The following is a 24,200-nucleotide window of genomic DNA, read 5'->3' on the forward strand; positions in this document are numbered from 1 at the left end:
CGTCTTCCACCCCTGGTCAATGTCACCAGCAGCTACTTAATTGCTCACACTGGAAGCTTTGGCACCATTGCTTTCTCGAGATCTTTGCCAGATATCCCTGAGTTAGAGATTTCTTCTTTGACTCCCATGTGTGTGCTCAGTTGCTCAGTTGTGTCTGACTTTTTGTGACCCCATGGATGGTAGCCCACCAGGCTCCTCTGTCCACGAGATTTTCCTGGTAAGAAGGCTGGAGTGGGTTGCCTCGCCCTACTCCAGGGGATCTTCCAGACCCAGCGGTGGAACCCAAAACTCCTGCGTCTCCTGTATTGCAGGCAGATTCTTTACTGTTGAACCACAGGGAAAGCCCTCGGCTACCCTGTACAAAATGCTAATCCTCCCCCCAACTCCCTATCCCTGTACCCTTCTTCATCGCCTCGTTTGCTCATATCACCATCTGCATGCTATTTGTCAATTAATTTCTATCATCCCCATAAGAAGAGAAGTCTATGACGCAAAGATTCTCTTTTGTCCACCGCTGTCCTGAGTGTCTAGGACAGTGCTGGGCACCTAGTTGATACTGAATAAGTATTTGTTGAGTGAATGAGTGAATATGTATTTATTGAATGACAGCAACTCTGATTTCTTCCCCTGCCTTAGACTCCAATCTTCAGAAGGTTCCAAAGTCCCACTGTTTTTGTCTTGGGACAAATCTGTGCCCTGCTGGTTCCTCCTCCAGGGTCTCAAATCTGTGCCCTTCTCCGGGGTCACTGCCTTGGATCAGGACCCACCCCTTTCAGAGCACTACTGTGGCCTCCTGGCTGCTCTTCTTGCTATGGCTGATTTTATAGTCCATTCTCCGTTTTACTAGGGAAGCTCCATTTCTGAGACAGTCCTGAGTGTCTCCTTCCTCTGCTTTAATCCCTGGATATTCACTCGATAGATACTCATTACGGTGGACCTGCCAACCTGGGACCCTCCCTGGGGAAAGAGGCCTGAGTAGGGACACAATCTGTCTCATTTCAAAGTGAGGTTCAGGAAAGAACTGTCACGCAGCACTCAGAGATGTGGGCACTGACGAGTGGAGAGCTGATGAATTGGACACAAGTAACGGGTCCTGTTAAAAGAACACAGGAGAGACACGGAGTGTGGACTGGAAGGACTGTGGGCCAGAATTCTAGAATGAGCCATCACAACAGATAGCAACAGCCATAAGGGCAGGGAGCAGCTGGAGAGAGACAGAGAGGGGAAAAAAAGAAATTCAGTCATGCTGAAGTGAGAGAGGATTTCCACACCTGCCTGTGTTGAAAAGCTAAAAATAGGGACGTTTGGGGGAAAAGCATGAGGAATCTTTTAATTTCACAGATAGGGGCTATAGGGAACGAGGTTTACAGAGAAGGGTGTGTCTCTCACTCTTGGTAAAATTAGAAACAGAAAAATTATATTTTAGGCATCCCAACCTTCACTGTTTTCCTTGCCCCCTCAGGCCTGTTCTCCCCATCTTTCCCTGCTATCAAAGTCTCTTCCTTAGGAAAAAGTCTAATATATTTATCCACTTAAGTTTACAAGGCTTAGTGTGACAGTTTTACATGTTAGCCGAACCTCATGTCTGAAGCCAAAGATGTTCGGCTTCAATACAGCAGCCATTAAAACAACAACAGTAACTATATAATTCATTGTACCCAGCACAGGGCTAAACACAGTGGTTGTGAAATATATATTTACCAAAAGACTTCAAAAAGCATTGTTTATATTATCAAACTCTGGACACAATCTAAATGTCCAACAACGCTAAAACCATTGAAGAACTTTGGGGATGAAGAAATATTACATTGCTATAAAAGATTTCAAAAGACTTTTTAACAACTTGGGGAAATGCTTATCATGAGATGTTAGGGAAAACGAACAGCATTCAAAGCTCTACTAGACTATGTCAATGATAAAAATCATATGCATTTACAGAAGACTTAGAAAAGCTGTGGGTATCTCTGGAATCTGTGGGATTTAGGGGATATTTTTAGTTCTTTCCACTTCTATGTATTTTAAAATTATTTACAGTTGGTATGAGGGAATTATTACGAAGCAAATGTTGTGAAAGATAGATTTGGGGGAGGAAGCCCTTTTTAGGGGCCCGTGTATTTCAGTCTATTGGTGTGGCAGGCCTGGTCAAATACACGGGGGTGGGGGGATGGGGGTGGGGGGGTGAGGGAGTGCAAGCCTCTCCAGTAATGGAGGCTGGCTGGTTAACCAGCAGAGAACAGGTTTTAAAAGAATGATACAGCAGTGGAGAGTCTGACCTTTGAAGAAAAACGGAGTGCATGGTGATGTTGGTTTACTGGGGCTTTGAACACAGGCAGGCAGCCTTCCACTGGGAGGGTTTCTCTGTGCTAGGCTAATAGGCTAGTCCAGCAGCTAGAACACTGCCAGCTCCTGATTCTACCTCACCTTTTGTTCCTTAAACACTCAAGCCTTGCTCGGGTGCTGAAACATGCCCATTTCACCCTTCTCCTCCACCCTCTTCTGTTTAAAATACAGCTGGAAGATTCATTGATACTCTTAGAGTTGGTACCTCAGTGATGATCTGTATTAAAGTCTTTAAGAACTGAGGTTGTATGCCCTTGCAAGAAAATACTATTTAATACAGTGCCTATAACACCTACATTACAAAATCTTGGTTTATAACAGATTTCAGCATTTGTAAACAAGAAAACATTTTCCTTCAGTTATTTCTGAAAAGCCCTTCTAAACATCTGCGTTTTTCTCCTAACTTCAGTTGCTTCCCATCTCCTTCCCTTGGGATTTGTTGCCTCTGTGAGGCAAACTTCACAGCCAGTATCGAACAAACCAATAAACAAAACCCAAATCAAACCCCACAACAGCGATCCCCATCCCTCTCCAAATTTCTGATTTCCTGCACTTAAAAAAATGAAGTCCTAGGCTATTCTTATAATTCAAGGATCTTAAGATCTAAATGGAGGATTTGACAACTTTGAAACCCTACGCAAACCTAAGATTTTCTTTTTATTATCTACTAGCTATTAAAGTACCCAAGCTTCCTGATGAAGGAAGGCTGGACGGCATTAAGGACCGTGGAAGCTTGGGAGAATTGTGAAAAGGAGAAATCCCAGCTCTGCCTGGAAGACTGCGTGTGAAAGGGCCCGACTCCTCCGGCGGCTCCAGGCCACGTTTTGCAGGCGGCCGCATCTGCCTCCCCTGTCTCTCTTACCTCCTTGATGTGAGGCACTATTTGTGGCCGGCGTGGTGGAAGGACACAGTGAGGTTCTCACCCCCGCCCCCCGCCCCCAGCTCCCATCCCCAGTTCCATCAAAGCGAACCCGGGCCAGCGCAAGGATCTCCGAGTTGCGAGTGTGCTGAGGCTGGGACTGTCACTCATTCTCCGATCAGCGCGTGAACGCATCTCGGCAGCGGCTGGCAGGAAACAATTCTGCAAAAATAACCGTACTCAGCCTGGCAATTGTCTGCCCCTAGGTCTGTTGCTCTGCCGCCGTCCACACTCGCTGCAAGGGGGGGGGGCAGAGTATTTACCGCGGCAAGAACATCCCTCCCTGCCAGCAGATTACAATGCTGCAAACTAAGAATCTCATCTGGACTTTGTTTTTCCTGGGAACTGCAGGTACATTTTCAAATTTATTATTCTCAATTTGATTTGCTCATTGCCCCCTGCCCCCTCCTTGTCCCCCGAGGAACGATGTTATTTGGGGGTGGTTTTACGTGGAATGCTAAGGGTGTTCATTTTCCTTGAGCTGAGGAAGGAGCGCGTCGTCCTTGCAGCCCAGCCGAACCCCGCGCCCTCTCGGGCTGCCTGGACCGGGACAGCCTCTCCGCGCAGCGAGCGCCGGGCGCCCCTCCAGCGCGCCCGCCCTTCCCACTTTGTGTGCCCGCGGCGCTGGGAGCCGAACCGTCCGCTCCCGGGGACGCTGCGGCCGCGCCGGCGATGGGCAGCGCTCCATCCCCGAAAGCGAGCGGCGGGCGGCGGGGCGGGGGATGCCGTAGCTCGGTGGTGCAGCCGCACAGGCTCGGCTTCCGTGGGAAAGGGCTTTTCAGCCCTGGCTCCACGAAGGGTGAACAATAAGGCCGGGGCAGCCGCCCGCGATCGTGATTTCCCCGGGTCTAATGAAGTGGGACTCGCCGCCTTTGCGCCTACCCCTTTCCCTCCCCACCCCGGAGAAATAACGGTTTGCAAAAATGGGGCGAAATGGGCAGAATCTCAGGGCTGTGTGGCCGTTGTTGCACCTCCCTGTCGATATGACGTTAGTTTTTAATTTGCCAAATTGCCGGTTAGTTGCAAAGCCTGCTCTCGGCCCGGAGCAAGGAGGGATGGGAGGGTCGAGCGCTGCGTTTTGACAGGAGGAAGTGCGGAGGGGCGGAGGGCGAGGAGGGCGTGATCGGGGCTGCCTGGTGTGTGTGCGCGCGCGTGTGTCTTCACACGCACCGCGAGCCCCGTGTTGCACGGTGCGAGAGAAGAACGGCAGGTAGCCTCTCGAAATACCTCGCCTCAGTCTCCTTTCTTTGGGCGAGGTTCCCGATCCTGGCAAAGTGCGAACAATAGGGAGCTAGGAGGAAGACAGTAATGATGCTCCCGCGGGTGGCGGGACCGTGCCGCCGCCCAAAACACCTTGGCGGCCGGGAGGGAGGTGGTTTTTTGTTTGGTTTTTTTCCCCATTTGGGGTATTTCTATCCTAGCCTCCCTGGAAGATTCTTCTGTGCGTGCCCACCTTCCCCTCCAGCTGCTCACTCCACCCCACCCCGCCTCACCCCACCCCACCCCACCCCAGGATTTGCGTTTTGGAGCTGACGGACGGGAATAAAGGAAACGGGGCTGCAGAGTGCTGGGTGGGGTGGGCGGACATTCTGGGCTGGGGGGGTGGGGGAGGCGTGTGCTGGGAGAAGCGCCCGAGGAGAGGCGGGCGGAGGGGTCTGTGTGTTGCGACCGCCGCTGCCAGGCGCCGCTGGAACGGCCCTAGACCGCGGGGCCCGAGTGCGGGAGAGCGGGCCGGGGAGCACCCAACGCGCCCCCTCCCCGGGCGGCACGAGAGCCGCGCGCGGCCGCCGCCTCCAGCCAACTCGGGTCCCTTCTCCGGCGACCAATCAGAGAGAGGCTGGCTGGGCGGGAAGCTGCGAGAGGCTTTTTATTTCGGCGCGGGTGGCGGCCCGGGGCTGCCAGCACGGTCTCCCGGTGCCTAACGGTCCCGCTCACCCCCCGAGCCAGGCCGGGAGGAACCCCGCCCTGCGGCCGGGCCCGCAGTTTCCGAGGGGATAACATGGAGTCGAGGTGGTCACCGGGAGGTCTCCCGGCCCGCCCCGCCTGTGCTCGCCCACTCGCGCCTCCTGCACGCCGGCGTGGACCACCCCTCCCGCCCCTCCGGCACACAGACGCGCACACACACACACACGGGCTCGCGCGCGCACGCCGAGCCGTCTGGGCCGGAGCGTGCGGTCCGGGAGGGCGCGGAGGGTGGGCGCACCGGCGCGCCTGCGCTGACCGGCGCGCCTCGGGCCGGGGGCGCCGCCGGGGGCGGGGCTTTGGCCCGGGGGGCGAGCCTGCCGCCGGGGGGCCAACCCCTGCCGACCCGCTGGCCAGGGGCGCCCTGTCAGGCCTTCTCACGTCGTGTCGGTAGGTCTCCGGCGCGCGATTGATGGCCCTGCACCGCACGAGTGTGTTTGTGTGATTCTGGGGCCTTCTGTCCCCTAGGTGGGGGCATGACCGTGCAGACCTGATCTTTGAGGGGCTCTGGGGGATCGCTCAGCTGTCCTTTCCAGCCCCGTGATGGGTGTAGCTCTTGGTGTTGGGATTCCCCAGGGAGTTGTAGCAGGTACACGCCCAGGGAATCCCAGATTGGATGTTCTTGGCTTGCCAAGGCATGGGTGGCTTTCTGACCAGTGTTTGGAAGGAAAGCATCCTCTTTCGGGTGCCCTAGTAACGTGAGGATGGGGAGAAGGCAGAACGAACGAGAAACAAAAGAAAGAAGTTGAGCGGTTTTCCAAAGAGAAATAATTTTCCATTAAAGCATTATTTTCACCATTAAAAAAAAATGTAGAGTTCAAGTCAGAGAGAGGGTCAGGACCCCTCTCGCTCCCACCCACACACACATACACGCACGTTTTGCTGTTGTTGTTGGGTTTTTTTGACTCCAATATTTTAGCATCTCCAGGGACAATGGTAGTTAAGTCACTGCACGACTGGGAACTCATGAAAATTTAAATGTAGATGTGTTCATCTTAATAAACCAAAGGAATCGTGTCTGCTCCCCCTCTGTCATTTTGGTGTCTTCTGCTCCTTAGTAATAAAGTGAAAGGTTGTGGAATTACAAATTTGAGTTTATCGTGATGCCAGTTTTCGATGTTTTGTGGAAAAATTGAATGATCTGGAATGGTTGTTAAGTCATGTTTATTTGATAATTTTTGAAATTCTCTGCCAACTTGGAAGAGTCAGGGAGTGATCAGGACTGGTTTTCTAACAAGTTGCAGCAGATTAAGAACAAAGAGCACCTTTGCTACCCAAAAGCTAGCTTGCATATATATAGTACATATTGATATCATTCTCTAAATGAATTAAGATATGTTTCAGCAGAATTTGCTGTCAATACAATTATGGTGAGCTAATTTTTTTTTTTAAATCGGTTTTCATTTTAAGATCAGTAATATATGTTTCTGAACAAAGTTTAATGGGATGTAATAGAGCTGTGCTGTGCTTAGTCTCTCAGCTGTGTCAGACTCTCTGCAACCTGAAGGACTGTAGCTTGCCATGCTCCTCTGTCCATGGCATTTCGCAAGCCTACCGGAGCGGGCTGCTATTTCCTTCTCCAGGGAATCTTCCTGACCCAGGGGTTGAACCCTCATCTCTTGCACTGGCAGGCAGATTCTTCACTCCTGAGCCACTGGGAATCCCATAGTCTAACACTTACTGTTTTTTAGAGTCAGTTTTTCAAGAAGCTTCCCCTTTCTTCCCCTGACAGATTAAACTCAATGACTTCTTTCCAGATACCTTTACCCAGAATCTGTTTTTTTTTTTTCTTTTTTCGAAAATAATGTTAAAATAGCAGAAAATAGCAGGACACATGCTTGTTCCATAAGGTGGTTCATCGAAGTCTCTATGCTAATTGATTAAGCTGTGGGTTTGTTGATTTAAATGGTGATTGTTTCTTGAGTTTGATAGTTCAAGAATTACAGTAGTGATTGTTTGCAAAAGAATTCATGGTGTGGATGTGCTGTTTTCAAGGACTGTAGGTGCTTAGTCAAAGCAGCAATAAGAGAGAAAAAAACCCCAAATTTTGAGAGTTTTGCATAGTACTTTTCTTTAGAATACATTTATCATTAATTAGCTTCCTCAGATAGGTAATATGTCATTTAATGTAAGTGATCTATATCTGTATTTTTTTTTCTGTCACAGGGAACATCCTAATTGCCTTTCAAAATAAATAGCACCATTTTGTCATTCAAATACTAATCTTTTGACATGACAGATGTTTTTGTTTGCTGCAGAATCCAGTTTTGTAAATTACAGACAATATCTTGTAAACTTCACACTGCTTGAAATAGGGACTTCAGAATTTCAGATCCAAGCAGTGAGTCTTTTAAGGTGACAGAGCCTCTATTTAATATTAGTTTGATGAATTCCCCACGTTTACGTTTTCACAGTTAAAGAGCTGGGGCTGTTTCCCAGACTGAAAGGGACTTCAGTGCTGATGGCAGACCTCCAAAGATACTTTACAGACAGTCCTTCCTGTCTTGGTGAAAAATAAGTGATTGACTACCTGTTGCTAATGAACGGTTTGAACTTTCCCTGCTGATCTTGGTTCTGCGGTGCTGGAGAGCAGAACCAATTACCAGGGAGAGGAGAGAAGAGATTGCCACCTGCCCTCGTCCGTCTTCTGGGAACTCTGGCAGAAGACAAAGGCATTTTAAAAAGGCTCTCCTGTGCTACTTAAGTATTGAGCTTTTGAGCACACGCATGTCTTATGCTGTCAGTATAGATATTTTAATGTAAATTCCATAATTGATAATTCTTCAGTTTAGGTGTAATTAGATAATCCTTCAATTCACCTAACACCATATAGGCTAAGAAACTTCTGGAATGTTAAAAGAAGAGGCAGGAAATTATACACAGCACTTTTTTCCAATCTTAAAAACGAATTACAAATTAAACCACATTGAAAACATGACTCAACAGGCCATATAATGATAACGGCTGTTTGAGGTTTGAACCAAGAAGGCAAGGTTAAGATTCCTTTAGTTAAAAAGGAAGAAATAATACGATTCAGAGAAGGATTTTATACATCTCTTAAAATACTCAATGAGGCTTTGAGCAGTATTGTCAGAGTTGGCCTCTCAGGAAGAGTGAGTACCCAAGGACCTCTCTGAGTCTTGATGAATAGGTCTCTGAGATCCAGAGTTTCTCATGAGAAACCGTGTAGTGAACCTACTATCAATGATACAGGCACATGTAATTGACTACTGCAGAGTGGCACACCGCAGAGGTCAATCTGCAGGTCAGAGGCATGTCAACTCTAGCCCTTTTTGTTATTGCATCTTAGTGCCACACTTGAAACCATTTGCTGATGTACAGGGATGTAAATTATTTGGCGTTGCCAGTGGCGCCATTATGCCCTTTTATTTCACGGTGTTGAAACATCGTCTCTTGGCTGAAGATCCTCATTAGGAGCACTGCCTTTTGATGTTGGTGTGGGTGCCAGTGGCGGCCTTTCAGGCACGTTCAATACACTACACTTGAAATACTGTTAGGCCATGTCTACACGCAGCCACTTGAGTTCACTGTTTTCAGTTAGGTAGCCACACTTTTTCCTTCCTGCAGAATTAATTTAACTTCCAAGCAATCACTCAAAGAGGACTGTGCTAGAAGAACAAAACATTTGGTCTATCTTGTGTATTTGTGTGTGTGTGTGTTTTAAAGGTTTTAATAAACCTGTTAGGCATTCTTTTTCTCCAGATATATGTAGAGATGATTGTAGATATGGCTTCAGTTCAAAGATTGCTTCACTGGTGGGACTTGAAAGGCTTTTGTCTAACCTGTGTTCTGCTGGATATGCTCACCGAGTACGTTTTGATTTGTAGCTGCAAACCCTGGCAACATCTGGCCCTGTTTTCCATTCTGTACCATTCCTGAGAGATCAGATTACCTCACCATTTAGGAATATTCACAGTGGTGTCACACCAGTAGGGATTGGGTTACAATAGGTATCCTCTTAAATAGTCCATCAAATATGTTTATTGAGTGCCAGCTTTTTATCATCAGCTCTGTGGGGAATTACAAAGCACTGTGATGACCTAATTTCTGCTGTCAAGGAACCCTGCCAGTAGGAGAGCCTAGAGATTAAGAGTGGCCGGTGGCCCTCGGGTGACACCCCAGGCACATGGATCTTTTATTAGTTGTCTGATCCCGGGCGAGTCAATTCAGTTCTCTCAGTTCGTTTCCTCTTCTGTGAGGTAGGAAAATTAGCAATACCTCCTTGTTAGAGACCTTGTGAATATTTTAGAATGCACATGAGCTGTGATTATTAAAGAGAAAGAGGGGTGTATATGGATCTAGAAAAAAAATGATTCAGACATCATGCTTTCTTTTAGATAGACTTTAAAAAAGGATGTTAAAGTACTGTATTTCAGTGATTAGAACTAGATTTTTAAAAATCTTGTTTTAAATATGCCTGCCATGTTGTTCGGAGAAGGCAATGGCAAGCCACTCCAGTACTCTTGCCTAGAAAATCCCATGGATGGAGGAGCCTGGTAGGCTGCAGTCCGTGGGGTCGCTAAGGGTCGGACACGACTGAGCGACTTCACTTTCACTTTTCACTTTCACACATTGGAGAAGGAAATGGCAACCCACTCCAGTGTTCTTGCCTGGAGAATCCCAGGGATGGGGGAGCCTGGTGGGCTTCCATCTATGGGGTCACACAGAGTCGGACACGACTGAAGTGACTTAGCAGCAGCAGCAGTAGCAGCAGCAGCAGCCATGTTGTTGGTTATGAATACTTCAGAGAAAGGGGTCTTGAAAGTTGTTAGCAAAAGGATTCTGGGTTTCATGGGGCCGAAAGGTCTGTGATCTTGAAGGCAGTTCAGAAGTCTCTTGCTTTTGACCGTGAGCACAGTTCACCATTTTGCATCGCCCCCGAGCCTTGGAAGGAACCCATGCAGGTAAGGAGTCCATGCAAACATGTGACCAGCGGAGGCAGCTGTGTTGGCCTGCTTGGGTCCACTCACCTGAGAATACAAACTAATTGTCCCAGTGTGTACCTGTACCTCGTAAAGGTTGTTTGTGTAGTGCTTTGAAGATGAGAACCATATATCAAAATCAAAGTCATTTTTGAAAAGAAAAAGCTATATTTTATAGACTGTCTTTAGTGAGAACTGAGGTGATTAAATATGTCTCACTAAATTACAAAATAAATTACAAACTGGAATAAAAATAAGGTAATTGCTCTTATTACTCAGATGAGTCAAACATAAGTGCCCTATTGGCAAGGCTGGAAGAGGTTTGCCAACTAAGGGCGTAGGATACTGGAGAAGAGACTGACGGTTTTGTTGTAGCCATCAAAGGGGATAAACTGGATATGTAATCCTAATTAGTGTATCTTATTTATCATCTGTATACAATTCACAGAGGTTTTGATCATTATGTCTTTTAATCTTCATATCTTTCATTTGGTAAATATTAATCAAGTACTGGGTGCTAGGAATGCAGTGGTAAACTAAACATATATCATCCCTGTATAGAGCTTCCAGTCTAAGAGTGTGGAGGAGTATAGACATTAACAAAGTAATTCTCACACATCTTTATAGTTACATATTCTGATTAAAAACTAAGAAAAGGAGCAGGGTGCTATGAGATACTATCGAGGGAAACCGATCTTTGGGTAGTCGGGGAGGTAAACAGGTAACGTTTAATAAACTCTCTGTGAAGTAGGAAGGACAGATGCTCCTTTTAGTTGAAGGCATGGTTGATTGACTGCTTAACAAATCTTGGTTGAATCACAACAGACATTCCTGACTTTCTCAATTCAGCGAACTTTCCTGAAACCTTGTGATGGTCAAATAGTTTCAGGAATTGTGCTGGGTTTCAGTTATGAAGTCGAGTAAGGTGTGTCTCTGCTTCTGGAGCTTACCATCCAGTGTGGGGGAGACATCCTGTACTTATAAATACAGACATGAATTAAATACCATTTGTGCACAAGGAAGGAAGAAATTAATTGGGCTTGGGGCTTACCCTTGAGGTGGATAAGGGACATATTTGCCTTCGGTGGATGGAGAAGGAAGAAGAGGTGATTCAGCAGAGCCAACGCATAGAGACGTGGATATATACAGTCGTATCTAGGGAACAGTGTGGGGTGCTTGGGGAGAAGTGGCTAGAGATGAGGAGGAAAAACAATCTCAGGGCCAGATTGTGTTAGGTCTTGAAAAGGAAGCTGAGGCTAGGAGAGTAAGTGATTTACTCAGGTGAAGCTCGGACTGTAACTTACTTTCTCTGACTGCATTTCATCCTTTTCTAAGGTTAGGATAATTTGAATACACATAGGATCAGCCAGGCCTCTCAGGTGGCTCGGTGGTAACGAATGTGCCTGTAGGGCAGGAGATACTGAAGACTCGGGTTCGATCCCTGGGTCAAGAAGAACCTCTGGAGTAGGAAATAACAAGCCACTCCAGTATTCTTACCGGGAGAATCCCGTGGACAGAGGAGCCTGGCAGGCTACAGTCCACGGGGTGAAAAGAGTCAAACCCGACTGAGATGACTTAGCACAGCATCAGAGTACATGCAAGCAAAGGTGAACTTGCTTGGCTTCTGGATCTGATGGAAATAAGGGGGGAGTGATAGGGAGTATTAAGAGCTTTGGAGTCTGACAGTTCACTGTCAAAGTCACTGTCACTGACATTACACAAGTTGCTGCATTTCTGAGCTCACCCCCTCTCTGTAAAATGGGCAAAGTGACACCTGCATTATGGGTTTTGGTGAGCTTAAATAATTCACATGTGTAAGATAGGTACTGACAGCTGAGCGCCGAAGAATTGATGCTTTTGAACTGTGGTGCTGGAGAAAACTCTTGAGAGTCCCTTGGACTGCAAGGAGATCCAACCAGTCCATCCTAAAGCAGATCAGTCCTGGGTGTTCATTGGAAGGACTACTCCAATACTTTGGCCACCTCATGCGAAGAGTTGACTCATTGGAAAAGACCCTGATGCTGGGAGGGATTGGGGGCAGGAGGAGAAGAGGATGACAGAAAATAAGATGGTTGGATGGCATCACCGACTTGATGGACATGAATTTGAGCAAGCTGTGGGAGTTGGTGATGGACAGGGAAGCCTGGCGTGCTGTAGTCTGTGGGGTTGCAAAGAGTTGGACATAACTGAGCGACTGAACTAAATGGAACTCAGTATTTGTTTTTAAAGTTCGTCCTCCATGGAGGTTTTTTCTGAAATGGTTATTAAACAGGTGTGAATGGGATGTGCAGAGTTTGTGCTGGAAGTTGAGGGGAAAAACAAAATACATTTAAGTGTATTATACTGGTCCTGCAGAGGCTCTCAGATGGCTGGGGAGAAAACACTTACTTAGTTCAGATGGTAGGAAATCCTGAAAGATACTGTGTGAGTAAGTGCCTGGAGAGAAAGAAGCAGGCGATAATTGTGACAATTATTCAGAAAGACGAAAATCGTCTTAGTTGGTTTTCATGTCTGGAAAAAGATGTGGCAGAGCTACTGATCTCAAACTCTGGGGACATAGGATAAATAAGAGGAAGGACCAGTTCTCTGTAGGAGGAGATGTATCTAGCTGGAGGATCCTTAGTACTGAGGAGCAATGAAAACAGGCTGGATATTGGTACAGGTCTTATTAAAACCTTAAATGCTAAACAAAGGAGGGGGTGCTACTGGGGATGTAAGAAAAATAATTTTTTTAAATATTTAAGGGTATAGTCAGCTACAGCAATGGACTATCTGCTGTGTTAGGCTCTGCGTTTGATGCCAGCTGTGAATTAGCAGAGAAGTAAGTAGGGCCTAATCGGTCAAGATCATTGCAGTCCTTAAAGGAAGTTTTGGTTTTATGTGGCAAGCACTATAGGGGCTGGGCAAAATTGTGAGTTGGTGAAAGGATTTTTTGCTGCATTACAAAAAGTCAGCTAGATGATGGAGCACCTAGAAACTGGGAGACCGGAGGTCCAGTTAAAGCTGCTTTGAGGGCCTGTGAGGTGCAATGAAAGCCTTTTGTTCTAACAGTAGGAAGTTGCGTATGTGAAGAAAGGGAACAGTTGGGCTTAGATTTAAAGGATTTGGGTTCAGCATTTGGCTCTGTTACCAACTAGTCTAGTCAATCTGCGAAAGTTGCTTAATATCTTCAAACTGTAATTTCCTCATTTGAATAGGAAAATCAAATAAAATAGTATATGTGAAATTCACTACAAACCAAAATACTTAACTATACCTTTTATGAATAGACACACAGATGAACAGTCTTACAAAAATAAAATTTTGTGTATCAGAGCTGCTTGTTAAAGAAATACAACTGTGATATATCAATATTTTATAAAGCAGATAATCTTGGAAATAAACACTTGTGGTAGCTTTGGGTAGGAATGAAAAGGATGCACAGCTGACACCCTGGAGATGACAGATCAGCCAGAAGAGGAAACGATAGGTCGAAGATGGTAGCAGACTGAGAGAGAAAAACATTTATGCTATAAACCCAAAGTAATGCCGTAACCATGGCACTGTCAGCCTGGTAGGGAGTTGGGAAGGAGGGCTTACCTTGGATCAAGAATGGATACCCTCAGTTCTGTGCACATTAGGTTTTAGAAAAAATTTGGGCATCCTTGTGTCTTAACTTATAGGTCGGTCTTTTTCAACCATGGGTGGTGGAATCTATTCAGTTGGCTTCTACTAGCATTAAAGAAAGGAAGGAAGGGGAAAGAAGGGAGAAAGAAGAAATGGAATAAAATAGAAAGAGTATATCTTATGTAGTAAGGGGAGATACTGTTTTGTGAAACTTTGTTGATCTGGCTGTGATGGAAAACATATATCATGTTATGACTCAGGTCAAAAGAGTTATAAAGCTAATGTCATGGATGGAAGAATATAGGACTAGAGAGAAGGTAAAAATGCCTGTAGTGCAGAGAAGGGATAGGGAAGAGATTTAATGGGTTTGGAGGGAGAGGGAGAAGCAATGACAGTGAAAATACTTACTGAGCATTGCCGCAGTCTGTTAGCTGCAGATGTAAAACAAAACCCCAAACTCTCAAGTACAATTCCTTGATAGTAAAAGAGCTTACTGTCTGGTGGAGAATGAAAGGACAGCTGGGAATACCAGGTAGCATTTAAAGCCAGTACATGGCTCAGACTGTTGAGGCAGGATAAAGATTGCCTGTGCACCAGGGGAGATTGGAAAACTCTTCACAGTGTAAATGAGAGCTGAAAGAGGTTTAAAGGAAGGATTTAGCATGGATGAGGTATGTTACTGTTGCATGTTTGGGTGGAAGCTTGGAGGTAACCCAGCTAAGGAGATCAAGAAGAAAGAGTCGTAGTACTCTATGTTTTATCCTTTTTCAGTGGAGAGAAAACACCATGAATTATTGGTACATTGTGGAGTCTTTATCACGCCTGGAGTATTTATGTTGTTGTATTCATGTAGCATCTATAATGGTAATTGTCCATAATTTATGAAGTGATATTGAACAAATAAAGGGGACCGGAGCCTCACAAGTATGAATTCCTGGGTTAGAGAAGGATAATAATATTAAGTAGAAGAGTTGGAAAGCAAATGGAATTATAAGCATAATCTCAGTTTTGTTTTAAAAATCCTTTTCACTTTTTAAGACTGGAAGAAGATTATTTTTATACAATCTGAGTTTTCTCTAATGAGCTTTATGTTCCAGTTGCAAAAGAAATAGTGCAATGAAACAGAGGACAGCGGTGCTTATTGTGGTTAAGAGAATAAGGAGGATGAGACTCAAGGAGAATCTTTGGATTTGGAGGAGGATGGAAACGTTTGAGTAATTTCAGTTGGAGAGTGAAATTCAAGTTCTTAGAGTCAAAGGTGGAGGAAGAGCTGGTATCTTAAGACCCTTGGCCAAAAAGAAGGGGAGGAGAGGTAGTTGGGAAGGCTTCACGCTCAGGGCCATCTGGCACTGTACCTGCACACCAAGGGAAAGAGCCAAGAGAGACTAGTAGGATCACGCACATACCTTTTTTAAAATTTCTAAACATTTTTATTATAGCCAAAGAAATCCCATACCCATTAATCATTAGTGTTCATGCAAAATCTTCTAAAATCTGTCCTGCCTGTCACATTTTAGATGCATTGCTTTTATCAGATCAGCAGAGGAATGGATGGGAATGGTTGAGATTGACCACTTTTCCAATGTTCTTTTGTTTATATTTCATCTCCCAAGTGTCTATTCTGTCCACAGTAGATACTGCCAATCACGAGTTAAGCTGTTGTTGCTGTATGATAATTCTATTCAGGACACAAATGGAAATCTTAAAGATCTGCTGTTGTATGCATGAGAATATCTACGTTCAGTGCAGGCACTTTGATTTAAATTGATATTATAAATTACCTTCGTTTCTTAATTTACTGTCTGTTTTTGGTGTTCTATAGGCAATGCATACTGTAGCGGGCGCCCCATGGATCTTTTATGTCAAACTTGATTTTGAAAGGTGGCTTTCCTACTGTCCATGTCCTTGAGCCAATAATTGAATCTCTCCAAAAACTCAGTTTATTTATCTGTGAGACAGGGATAATAATACCTACCTAAAAGGGTTATTGTGAAGATAAAATGAGGTAATTCATACAACTGTCTGGCACATAGTAAACTCAACCATTTTTTCCCATTTCCTTTCTTTCTGCTAAAGTTCACAGTGAAGGGGTACACAATGAGTGTTGGATTTAAGTATTGATTATAATTAGAGTCACATTTTCTTCCATTTACTTTTCATTCTCTGAGAGTTCAGAGTTGAACTCACCATTGAGTTGCGACTGAGTTAGAAATGCCATGACTGACTGCTTAGCTGTTTTATCTTTAGTGAAAGCAAAGTGGTCTCAATTTTGAGAAAAGTAGAAGTTTATAAAGCAAATGAGTTTATATAGATTCTTCTTTCTATTTGCATAGAGTTAATATTAGACCTGTCAATGGCGGAGGCTTCAGTTCAGTCGCTCGGTTGTGTCCGACTCTTTGTAACCCCATGGACTGCTGCACGCCAGGCTTCCCTGTCCATCACCAACTCCCAGAGCTTACTAAAACTCACGCCCGTCGAGTTGGTAATGCCATCCAACCATCTCATCCTCTGTCGTCCCGTTCTCCTCCTGCCTTCACTCTTTCCCAGCGTCAGGGTATATTTAAGTAAAGGCTGCTGATAAAGACCCTGTTAGTAGCACTTCATTAATAGGGAAGCCATTTGTCTGGCAACCTTTCTGTTTTGGAGCATGAAGAATGAAGAATTTAGGGAAAGCGTGAAGGAATGAAGCCTCTGGATAACCCAAATAGATAACCCCCAAGTCCCTGCACCGAATTGTATGCATTTCATCTGTAGTGTTAGTTGCTCAGTTGTGTCCGCCTCTTTGCGACCCTGTGGACTGTAGCCTGCCAGGCTCCTCTGTCCTTGGGACTTGATTCGTTAGACATTAAATAAAGACATTAGACCTTTATTCAGAAAGAGCTCCTATGTTCTTGATTAATTTCTACACTCTACCACATTTATAAAGACTCCTGTATTCAGATTAGCATCAGGGAAACATGACTGCTAGGCACAGGTACACTGATGGAAAGAAGATGCAGTAACTGGAATGGATGGAGAAATTATGAGGCTCAAACTCAAGAACATAGAAGGCATGTCAATCTTAGCCATTTAGTATTTGGTTAAAAAAAAACAAAGCCCTATGCATCACAGATGCTAAGGGAATGTCTCTAAAACAGTGCAGTATAAATAATGCCTATTTATAACTAAACCTCATTTTCAACCAGCAGGCAACAATTATACCGATTCGGTTATTGAGCATATGTCTTTTGTGTTCAACTCTGTGCTAGGTGCTAAAGGAGCTATGATTTTTTCCCGTATAGTTGAAAAATAAAGCAAACATAAACATAGGTACCATTATCTATGAAAGAGGTAATGTAATTAGTGTTAGTTATCTGGAAAACTGACTCGAGACATTCTCCCCAAGGATTTAGGACAAAGATTTCATATTTCATTCTTATAAAGTGACTTTGTTAGACTATATAGCTTCTCAGCTTGGCTTGAAGCCCACAGTTACTTACCATTAAGATAAGGTAGGTCAGCTCATTTCTCTTTTCTCTGCTGCTGCTAAGTCGCTTCAGTCGGGTCCGACTCTGTGCGACCCCATAGACGGCAGCCCACCAGGCTCCCCCATCCCTGGGATTCTCCAGGCAAGAACCCTGCAGTGGGTTGCCATTTCCTTTTCCAGTGCATGAAAGTGAAACATGAAAGTGAAGTCGTTTAGTCGTGTCCGACTCTTCGTGACCCCATGGACTGCAGCCCACCAGGCTCCTCTGCTCATGGGACTCTTCAGGCAAGAGTACTGGAGTGGGGTGCCATTGCCTTCTCTTTTCTCTGCTAAGTTATACTAAATATATCTTGAGATTAAAGATCCTAACTAGTCAAGCAATTGCAATTACTTGGTTGTCACTCCTCTCTTCTTTCCTGAATTTAATGTTTGCTTTTGGTAAGTTGAAATGTCCACATTTAAAAAGTTAAATCATTTTATGACTTGAAACAGAAAGCATTCGTCCCCAGTCCCAACTCTTTCTACTCCATCTTACCCCTCCTTAACCCTCCAACCTTTGATTTTGACTCCTCTGAAACAACCACTTTCTACTCATTTATGTTTCCACATTTTAATCTCAATATTTATACTTTCTTAATTTCCAGTTTTAGGTATTATTTATTGACTTTTTCCTATGGGAGTTTGCTACTTTTACACACTTCCCACTCCCTCCTACTTTACCGTGGCCTCCCAATATTGCAGTTTTTCTATTTTTTGTTAAATCAGCATTTAATGTTTACATTATTATGACCATATAAATATTATTCACACCTGAGCCTTGATCAGTGCTGTGACTTTGTTACCTTTCTTTTATAGTTTTCTGGATTTTTTTGAGTGTATTATGGTTTCAGTTTTTTTAGCTTAGTTTTCTACATACCTATCACTAATTCATGGTTAAGTTCTCAGACTGAAGTATATATCCCCTCTCAATATGTTAAAATATGGTTATTTTCTTTTTTCCCCTGTTTTTCAGTCTGGACTGTAAATTTTCTAAGCTTATGACAGTTCGTTTATATTTGCCTGGTATATAATTCTCTACATTGGAAATTGTTTTTCCTGAGAATTTTTGAAGATGTTGCTCCAGACTTTCTAACTTTCTGTTGCATCTGTGAAATTCAGTACATTCTAATTTCTGATAATTTGCATGAAACTTACTTCTCCTTTAGGAGGCTTTAGGATCTTCTCTTTATAATATTTATTGGGGTAGATTCTTAGTGGGCCTTTTTAATGTGGAAATTTATATCCTTCAGTGCTGGGAAATGTTCCTACGTCATTTATTTGATATTTTTGTATCTTTTAAATTTGTTTTTCTGGAACTCTTATTTAGAAATTGGATTGATCATCTGACTTTTCTTATCTTCTGTCTCCTATTACTCATTTCTTGGTCTCACTCAGCCTCCGTCCTTTGTTTTCTGGGAGGTTTTCTCAGTTTTTTGCCAATATTTCTATTGAATTTTCTGTTTTGCTAACATTCAGTTCAGTTCAGTTCAGTCGCTCAGTCGTGTCCGACTCTTTGTAACCCCATAAATTACAGCACGCCAGGCCTCCCTATCCATCACCAACTCCCGGAATTCACTCAAACTCATGTCCATCGAGTCGGTGATGCCATCCAGCCATCTCATTCTCCGTCGTCAATATATAACATAAAGAACACGAAAAGATATAAACATATAGCATATTAAAAATTTCTAAGAACTCTTTTATGTGGTCTGAAGGTCTCTGTGGTAGCACCCTCTTCTTGCTTGATGCAACAAAGTTTATATCCCTGAGTATTTTAGAAGATTTTCCTTGCTTCCTGTATTGTCTTTTTTCTTTGAATTCCTCTGCTGTTGGGTTTAGCATCTCTGCTGTGTTTCATATTGTCTCATTTCATTTCTCAAACTTGAGTGGTCCCTGGATGCCTACTAGTAATTAGGAGTGAGACACTGAAAACCTGTGGGGAAGCTCCATGTGGGTGGGCTTCACTGCAGGGTGATCGTGCACAGACCTGGTCCCTTGGGTAGGGAAATGCAAACCCGCTCCTTGGTACCTGTGTTTTCTCTTAAGCTATCAGCTGAAGAGAATCCAACATTTTGCAAATAACAGGATATAAGTCTGACTGTTCTTTTTCTGTAAGCTGAGTGGGAGATATGGTTTGGGGATATTTTATTCAGTAGTCAAGATTTCATTTAATTCTCCTGTTTGCTGTGGGGCACTTCTGCTCTCAAATGCCTCATCTCCCCAAGAACAAAGACGCTGTCATCTTCATCAATAAATATTCAATAAAGACTGCTGGAGTGAAGAAGAATGCAGGATGGGAGATGAGATAATACTGTTGGTTATGTGTGTGTGTGTGTGTGTGTGTGTGTGTGTGTGGTTGAAGTTAGTGGTATGAGAGGACTGGTGGTAAGAGAGAAATTGTTGGTTTTAATTTTGGAGCAGACTGTGAGAACCCTCTGGTGACCTGTCTCTTTCAGGGTTCAAATTTGCTACAAGCCAAAGCTGATTTTTGAAATCTTTTCTCTCATATGGTTTAGTATGGAATTTTTGAGATGGAAAGAAGCTTGAAGAGTTCTTAAAGGAAGGGGGTCATGCTTCAGGGGTACATCAAAGGCAGAGACCTAAGAGGATGAATGTTAAGGCACCTTCAAGGGAATTGACAGTGGAGGGACTTAGGGCCGGTCTCAGATTGTTGAACAATTTCTGAACTAAGGAGTCCTTAAAAGATGCCAGGGTGGCCTGAGATCCCACATTTCTTGGATATAAAGACTTAGGCTTGGCAGTGATGCTGTGAACCAGAGTAAGAGCAGTTTCATGAACACATTTACGAATGGCGATGTCCCAGACTTGTTGAGTAGCAGAAACGTTTACTAGAAATTTTCACCTAATTTTGTACTTATGGAATAACTCTTCTGTTCCTTGTGTTTGGTCTAAGATGAATGTATTAGTTTTGTAAAAAAAAAAATTAAACAGCTTTCTAAGCTGTTTCTGATTGCATTTGTAGTATTTATTCCTGTGGAATGAGATACCAAAGACAACCTTGAAATGTCAGAAAAAGATAACTCAGAGCTATTTATTCCTTTCTCAGATTTTCCCTTTTGTGTACGTAGCTTAAAGTTACTCATGACATGTTTAAAATTTAAAATTTTCATCAAAGAAAACCATCTGTCATAATGAAGCAGAAATGCGACATTGTGTGATATTCTTTGAAGATAAGAGATTGAAAATGAGTCCGTTAACTGCCCTCGATTACAGTTTGAGGTCATTCTGAGCTAAATTGGTTTTGGAATCAGAATTTAAATTACTGGTCAGACTCAATTAAGATAACTGGTCATGCAGACAGTTCATTCTCCTCCTCCCTTCTCATAAAAGAGTATATTTATGGTTTACAAGTTCTTCACAGCCAAGTTAGATGTAGGAATTAATTTTTTAGAAGATAAACATTTCACACCTTATTTGATTTAGGTATTGAAGAGTAGTTTTGTATCTAAATAAGAAACCTGGATAATCGTTTATTATTTGGTTTTCTAGAGATATTTACAGCAGATGATTTTGAAGTCACTGGGAGGTAAATCTGTGTTATATTACTCTGTGTTGTGTTTCTGCTGCCTTGTGCAATATTAAGAGACCAGGTATCGCAGACAGCCTCAGGCAGTTACATTGTATTATTTAAATACCATTACAGTTGTGTATAGTGGAGTATATTTTCAGCAAACATAAATTATAAGTATGTGTAATTATTTTAACAATGTGGGTATGTGTTTCTCAATATTAAACTTTCTCTTTGTAGTAAGTGGGTTTAAAATTATATTCTCTTAACAAACTCAACAGGAGGGATTTAAAATGAGTTCCATTGTTAATTTAGTCTTCACTTTCATCTTTTTATTTGCTTAGAGAGTAAAAGAAATAACTTCTTTCTGTTTCTTTTATAACTGCAAAATCCTTAATTTAGAAGTAGAAGTACGAAAGGAGAAAACAGTGTAAACCTACAGTGAATCTGGTGGTGCTAAGTGTGGGCTTGGTTACGTATGTGGCGATGTCTGGAGAATCCAGGCTTGTGAGGGACTTGCAGTAGTTAAGCACTCTGGCTTCACAAGGAAACAAGAATATCTTGAATGGCTTGCTGATGTCCCTGAGATAACGCTAATATCTCTCCTGGAGGAAAGCTGACGGTTCTCAGATGTCACTGTCAGCTCCTCTTGCCTCATCATTACATGCCCTGGGATTTGGGCCTATTGGCAGTAAGGTAGGTTTGATTTAGGCCATAGGTTTGATTATAGGTATTGACCTATATGTAATTGTGAAATATTTTGACTGAAATTCAATTCAAAGTCATAAGTCTCATCTATATATAACATCTTAAAACTGTAACTATAGAAGTTTTTTTTTTTTAAAAAAAAGTAAAAATCAAATTTGCATTTTGACATTTCATACGTTAAATAGAAAAATTTGTATCCATGCAGAGCAAAATGTTTGAGCTGTTGATGAGTTTCTTTTTTTATGATTGGAATCTCTTCGTGAGACTGTGTAGATGATAGGTTAAAAGAGAGAGATCAGCGAAATTTTTAGTAAGGAAGGTCTAATATCTCATAGTATGCATTGTCTTGGAAAGTTTGGTAAAAATCACCATGGGAACATGATACTTCATAAATTATTTCATTGAGAGTAAATGTGCACATGTGTGTAATCTGTAGCACAAAAATCCCCTTTTCTTTGTGACATTGTTTTATTGAACAAATTTCATTTAATTTTCTATCAAGGCATAGCCTCATATTGAATTTAACAATAATTAAAAACAATAATATGTTTTATAAAGGCACATGCATATAAATTAGATGGATTACCAATAAAATTTAATTTCTTAGTTTGGAATTTATAATAAATTTTTAAAATCAAGAGTTTGCCAAAGATATATGCCAGAGGGGTCTTGCTATTTAAAAGTAAAGTACAGTTTCTTAAAAAGAAAGTATAACTTGAATTCTGTTTCACACAAGTGAGTTTCCTAGATTTAGGGAGAAAAATTAGTATATTGGCTTCCATGGTTGACCATAGACTTAAATATGATACAAAAGGTTTCAAAATCTAAATTGTCATTGTTTACAAAATATTGGCAAATTAGAGCTAAAGCGCTTGGCGTTATTGTGTAATCTTCTGTTTAAAAATAAACAGTGGAAATAATTGTAGAAACCTCTGGGTTTAGAAAAGCTTGTTGGTGGTTCTTCACATCCTCCTAAAAAAGCAGGCTGTCGTTGCATATTAATCACTCTGTGAAAGGAAGCTTGCCTTATTTGCATTGTGCCTGCACCAAGAAGTCCAATAGTGCGCCTGAGAAAAAAATGGGGGGATTGTAATTGTTGTTCTCAAAAGGGTTTTTATTCCATTCAAGTGGAGAAGCTGAATGCTGGAGAATTAGTGCAGTGTTTTTGTGGGAGAAGAGCCCCTTCGGCCACTGCCTTTCGCGTGGTGCAGTCCCAGTGGGTTAGGATCCTGAACATTGGACTGAAGAGGAGAGTATCTCTTCTTCCTAGGATGCAATCCGTGTTCCTGTAGATTTCTGTAATTTTCCAAGCACCCTTCCTTGCTCTGTACTTCAGAAGAATTAAATTGAGAGTTGGGCAGTATTTGCAATATTGTAAATCTCTGCAGGATTAAGCATGAACCAAAATACCCTGAATCTTTGTGTTTTGGGGTTTAGGGTGAGATAATCAATATAAAAATAAGTAACTTATGTAGTAGTATCTTTTGAGAAAATATGTGATTTGATTTAACATCTTGAGATATAATTTGGCCCCCCAAAATTGATTTTAAATGATTTCGTTGAAATTACTTGAATAATGACATCTTTGCTTCATTGTATTTTCTGACTCACTGGTCAAAAATAAACATTGAAGATAAGCAGCAGAAATGTTCTTAATGTTATTGAGGCTTTCTCTTAATAAGATCTCATTAGGTGAGCTACTTTTAGTTCATCTGTGTTTCTCTTCTGCTCTGGCAAAATACATCTCTGTGAAGCCTTTTCCTGATCTCCTAATTCTAATCAATTCTAGCTGGTACTGGTCTTATGAGCCAATGTAGTTTCCAGAACCTCAACATATACATTCGTTATTTTGGAGGTCTGTTACTTTGGGCTGGGCTAATATCCTTTACATACTTTTAGCATTTAAAAAATTCCACACAGTCTATGGCATTCCCAATTAGGCTTTGAATTTTATAAGGGAGGGAACGTGTATACATTTTTTTACAAAGTGATTATGTGTCATCATGAAGTCAAAACTTATTGTTCTATTGATGAGGTTTTTTTTTGGTTAAATATTAGAAGGTGGTTAACTGATTTCAAAAGTTGTACACTAAATGTTTACTTAAAATTAAATTGTAAGTTGTAAACTAAAAGTTTTCTAAAAGCCACTTGGCTTAGGTATATTTGGCTATCAGTGTAAGAGCTTTTTATTGACTTCTTTAATATTGAACAGTTTGGTTATTTAATAGTTGAACACAGATCCTCTTATGACACCATTTATTTTACTTGAATTGCTTTGTGCTGTATTCATGTCTATGGAATTTGTATTTAATTTGGGCCTATGCTGAATAGTCCATAAACTTCCAGTGTGTATTTGCGTATTGTTCTAAAGAATGGCAGTAGCCAATATACAGTTAGACAAAGTAGGACCAGTAGAGGCTAAAAAAAGTCATTTGACAAAGTGTAACACTTCTTCATGATATAAGCAGTCAGTAAACTTGGAATTATTGTGCTTCCCTGGTGGCTCAGATAATAAAGACTCTACCTGCAATGCGGGAGACCCAGGTTTGATCCCTGGGTTTGGAAGATCCCCTGGAGAAGGGAATGGCAATCCACTTCAGTATTCTTGCCTGGAGAATTTCATGGACAGAGGAGCCTGGCGGTCTGCAGCCCGTGGGATTGCAGAGTCGAACATGACTCAGTGAAGTT

The 24,200-nt window shown here is 42.7% G+C and overlaps 1 protein-coding gene across 1 annotated transcript in view; it reads left to right on the forward strand.

Moving 5' to 3' along the window:
- Positions 1-3,284: 3,284 nt before the first annotated feature.
- The window catches only part of NCAM1 (neural cell adhesion molecule 1), a 362,723-nt gene continuing 341,807 nt past the window's right edge, over positions 3,285-24,200 (forward strand). The window contains exon 1 of the mRNA XM_055423033.2: positions 3,285-3,610. Coding sequence (XP_055279008.2) covers positions 3,559-3,610 — 52 coding nt within the window. The 5' untranslated portion in view covers positions 3,285-3,558. The remainder of the gene's footprint in view (positions 3,611-24,200) is intronic.

Source organism: Moschus berezovskii, chromosome 14 (assembly GCF_049115385.1).
Source record: "Moschus berezovskii isolate FMDL1 chromosome 14, NW_MosBer_1.0, whole genome shotgun sequence".
NCBI classification, from domain to species: Eukaryota; Metazoa; Chordata; class Mammalia; order Artiodactyla; family Moschidae; genus Moschus; species Moschus berezovskii.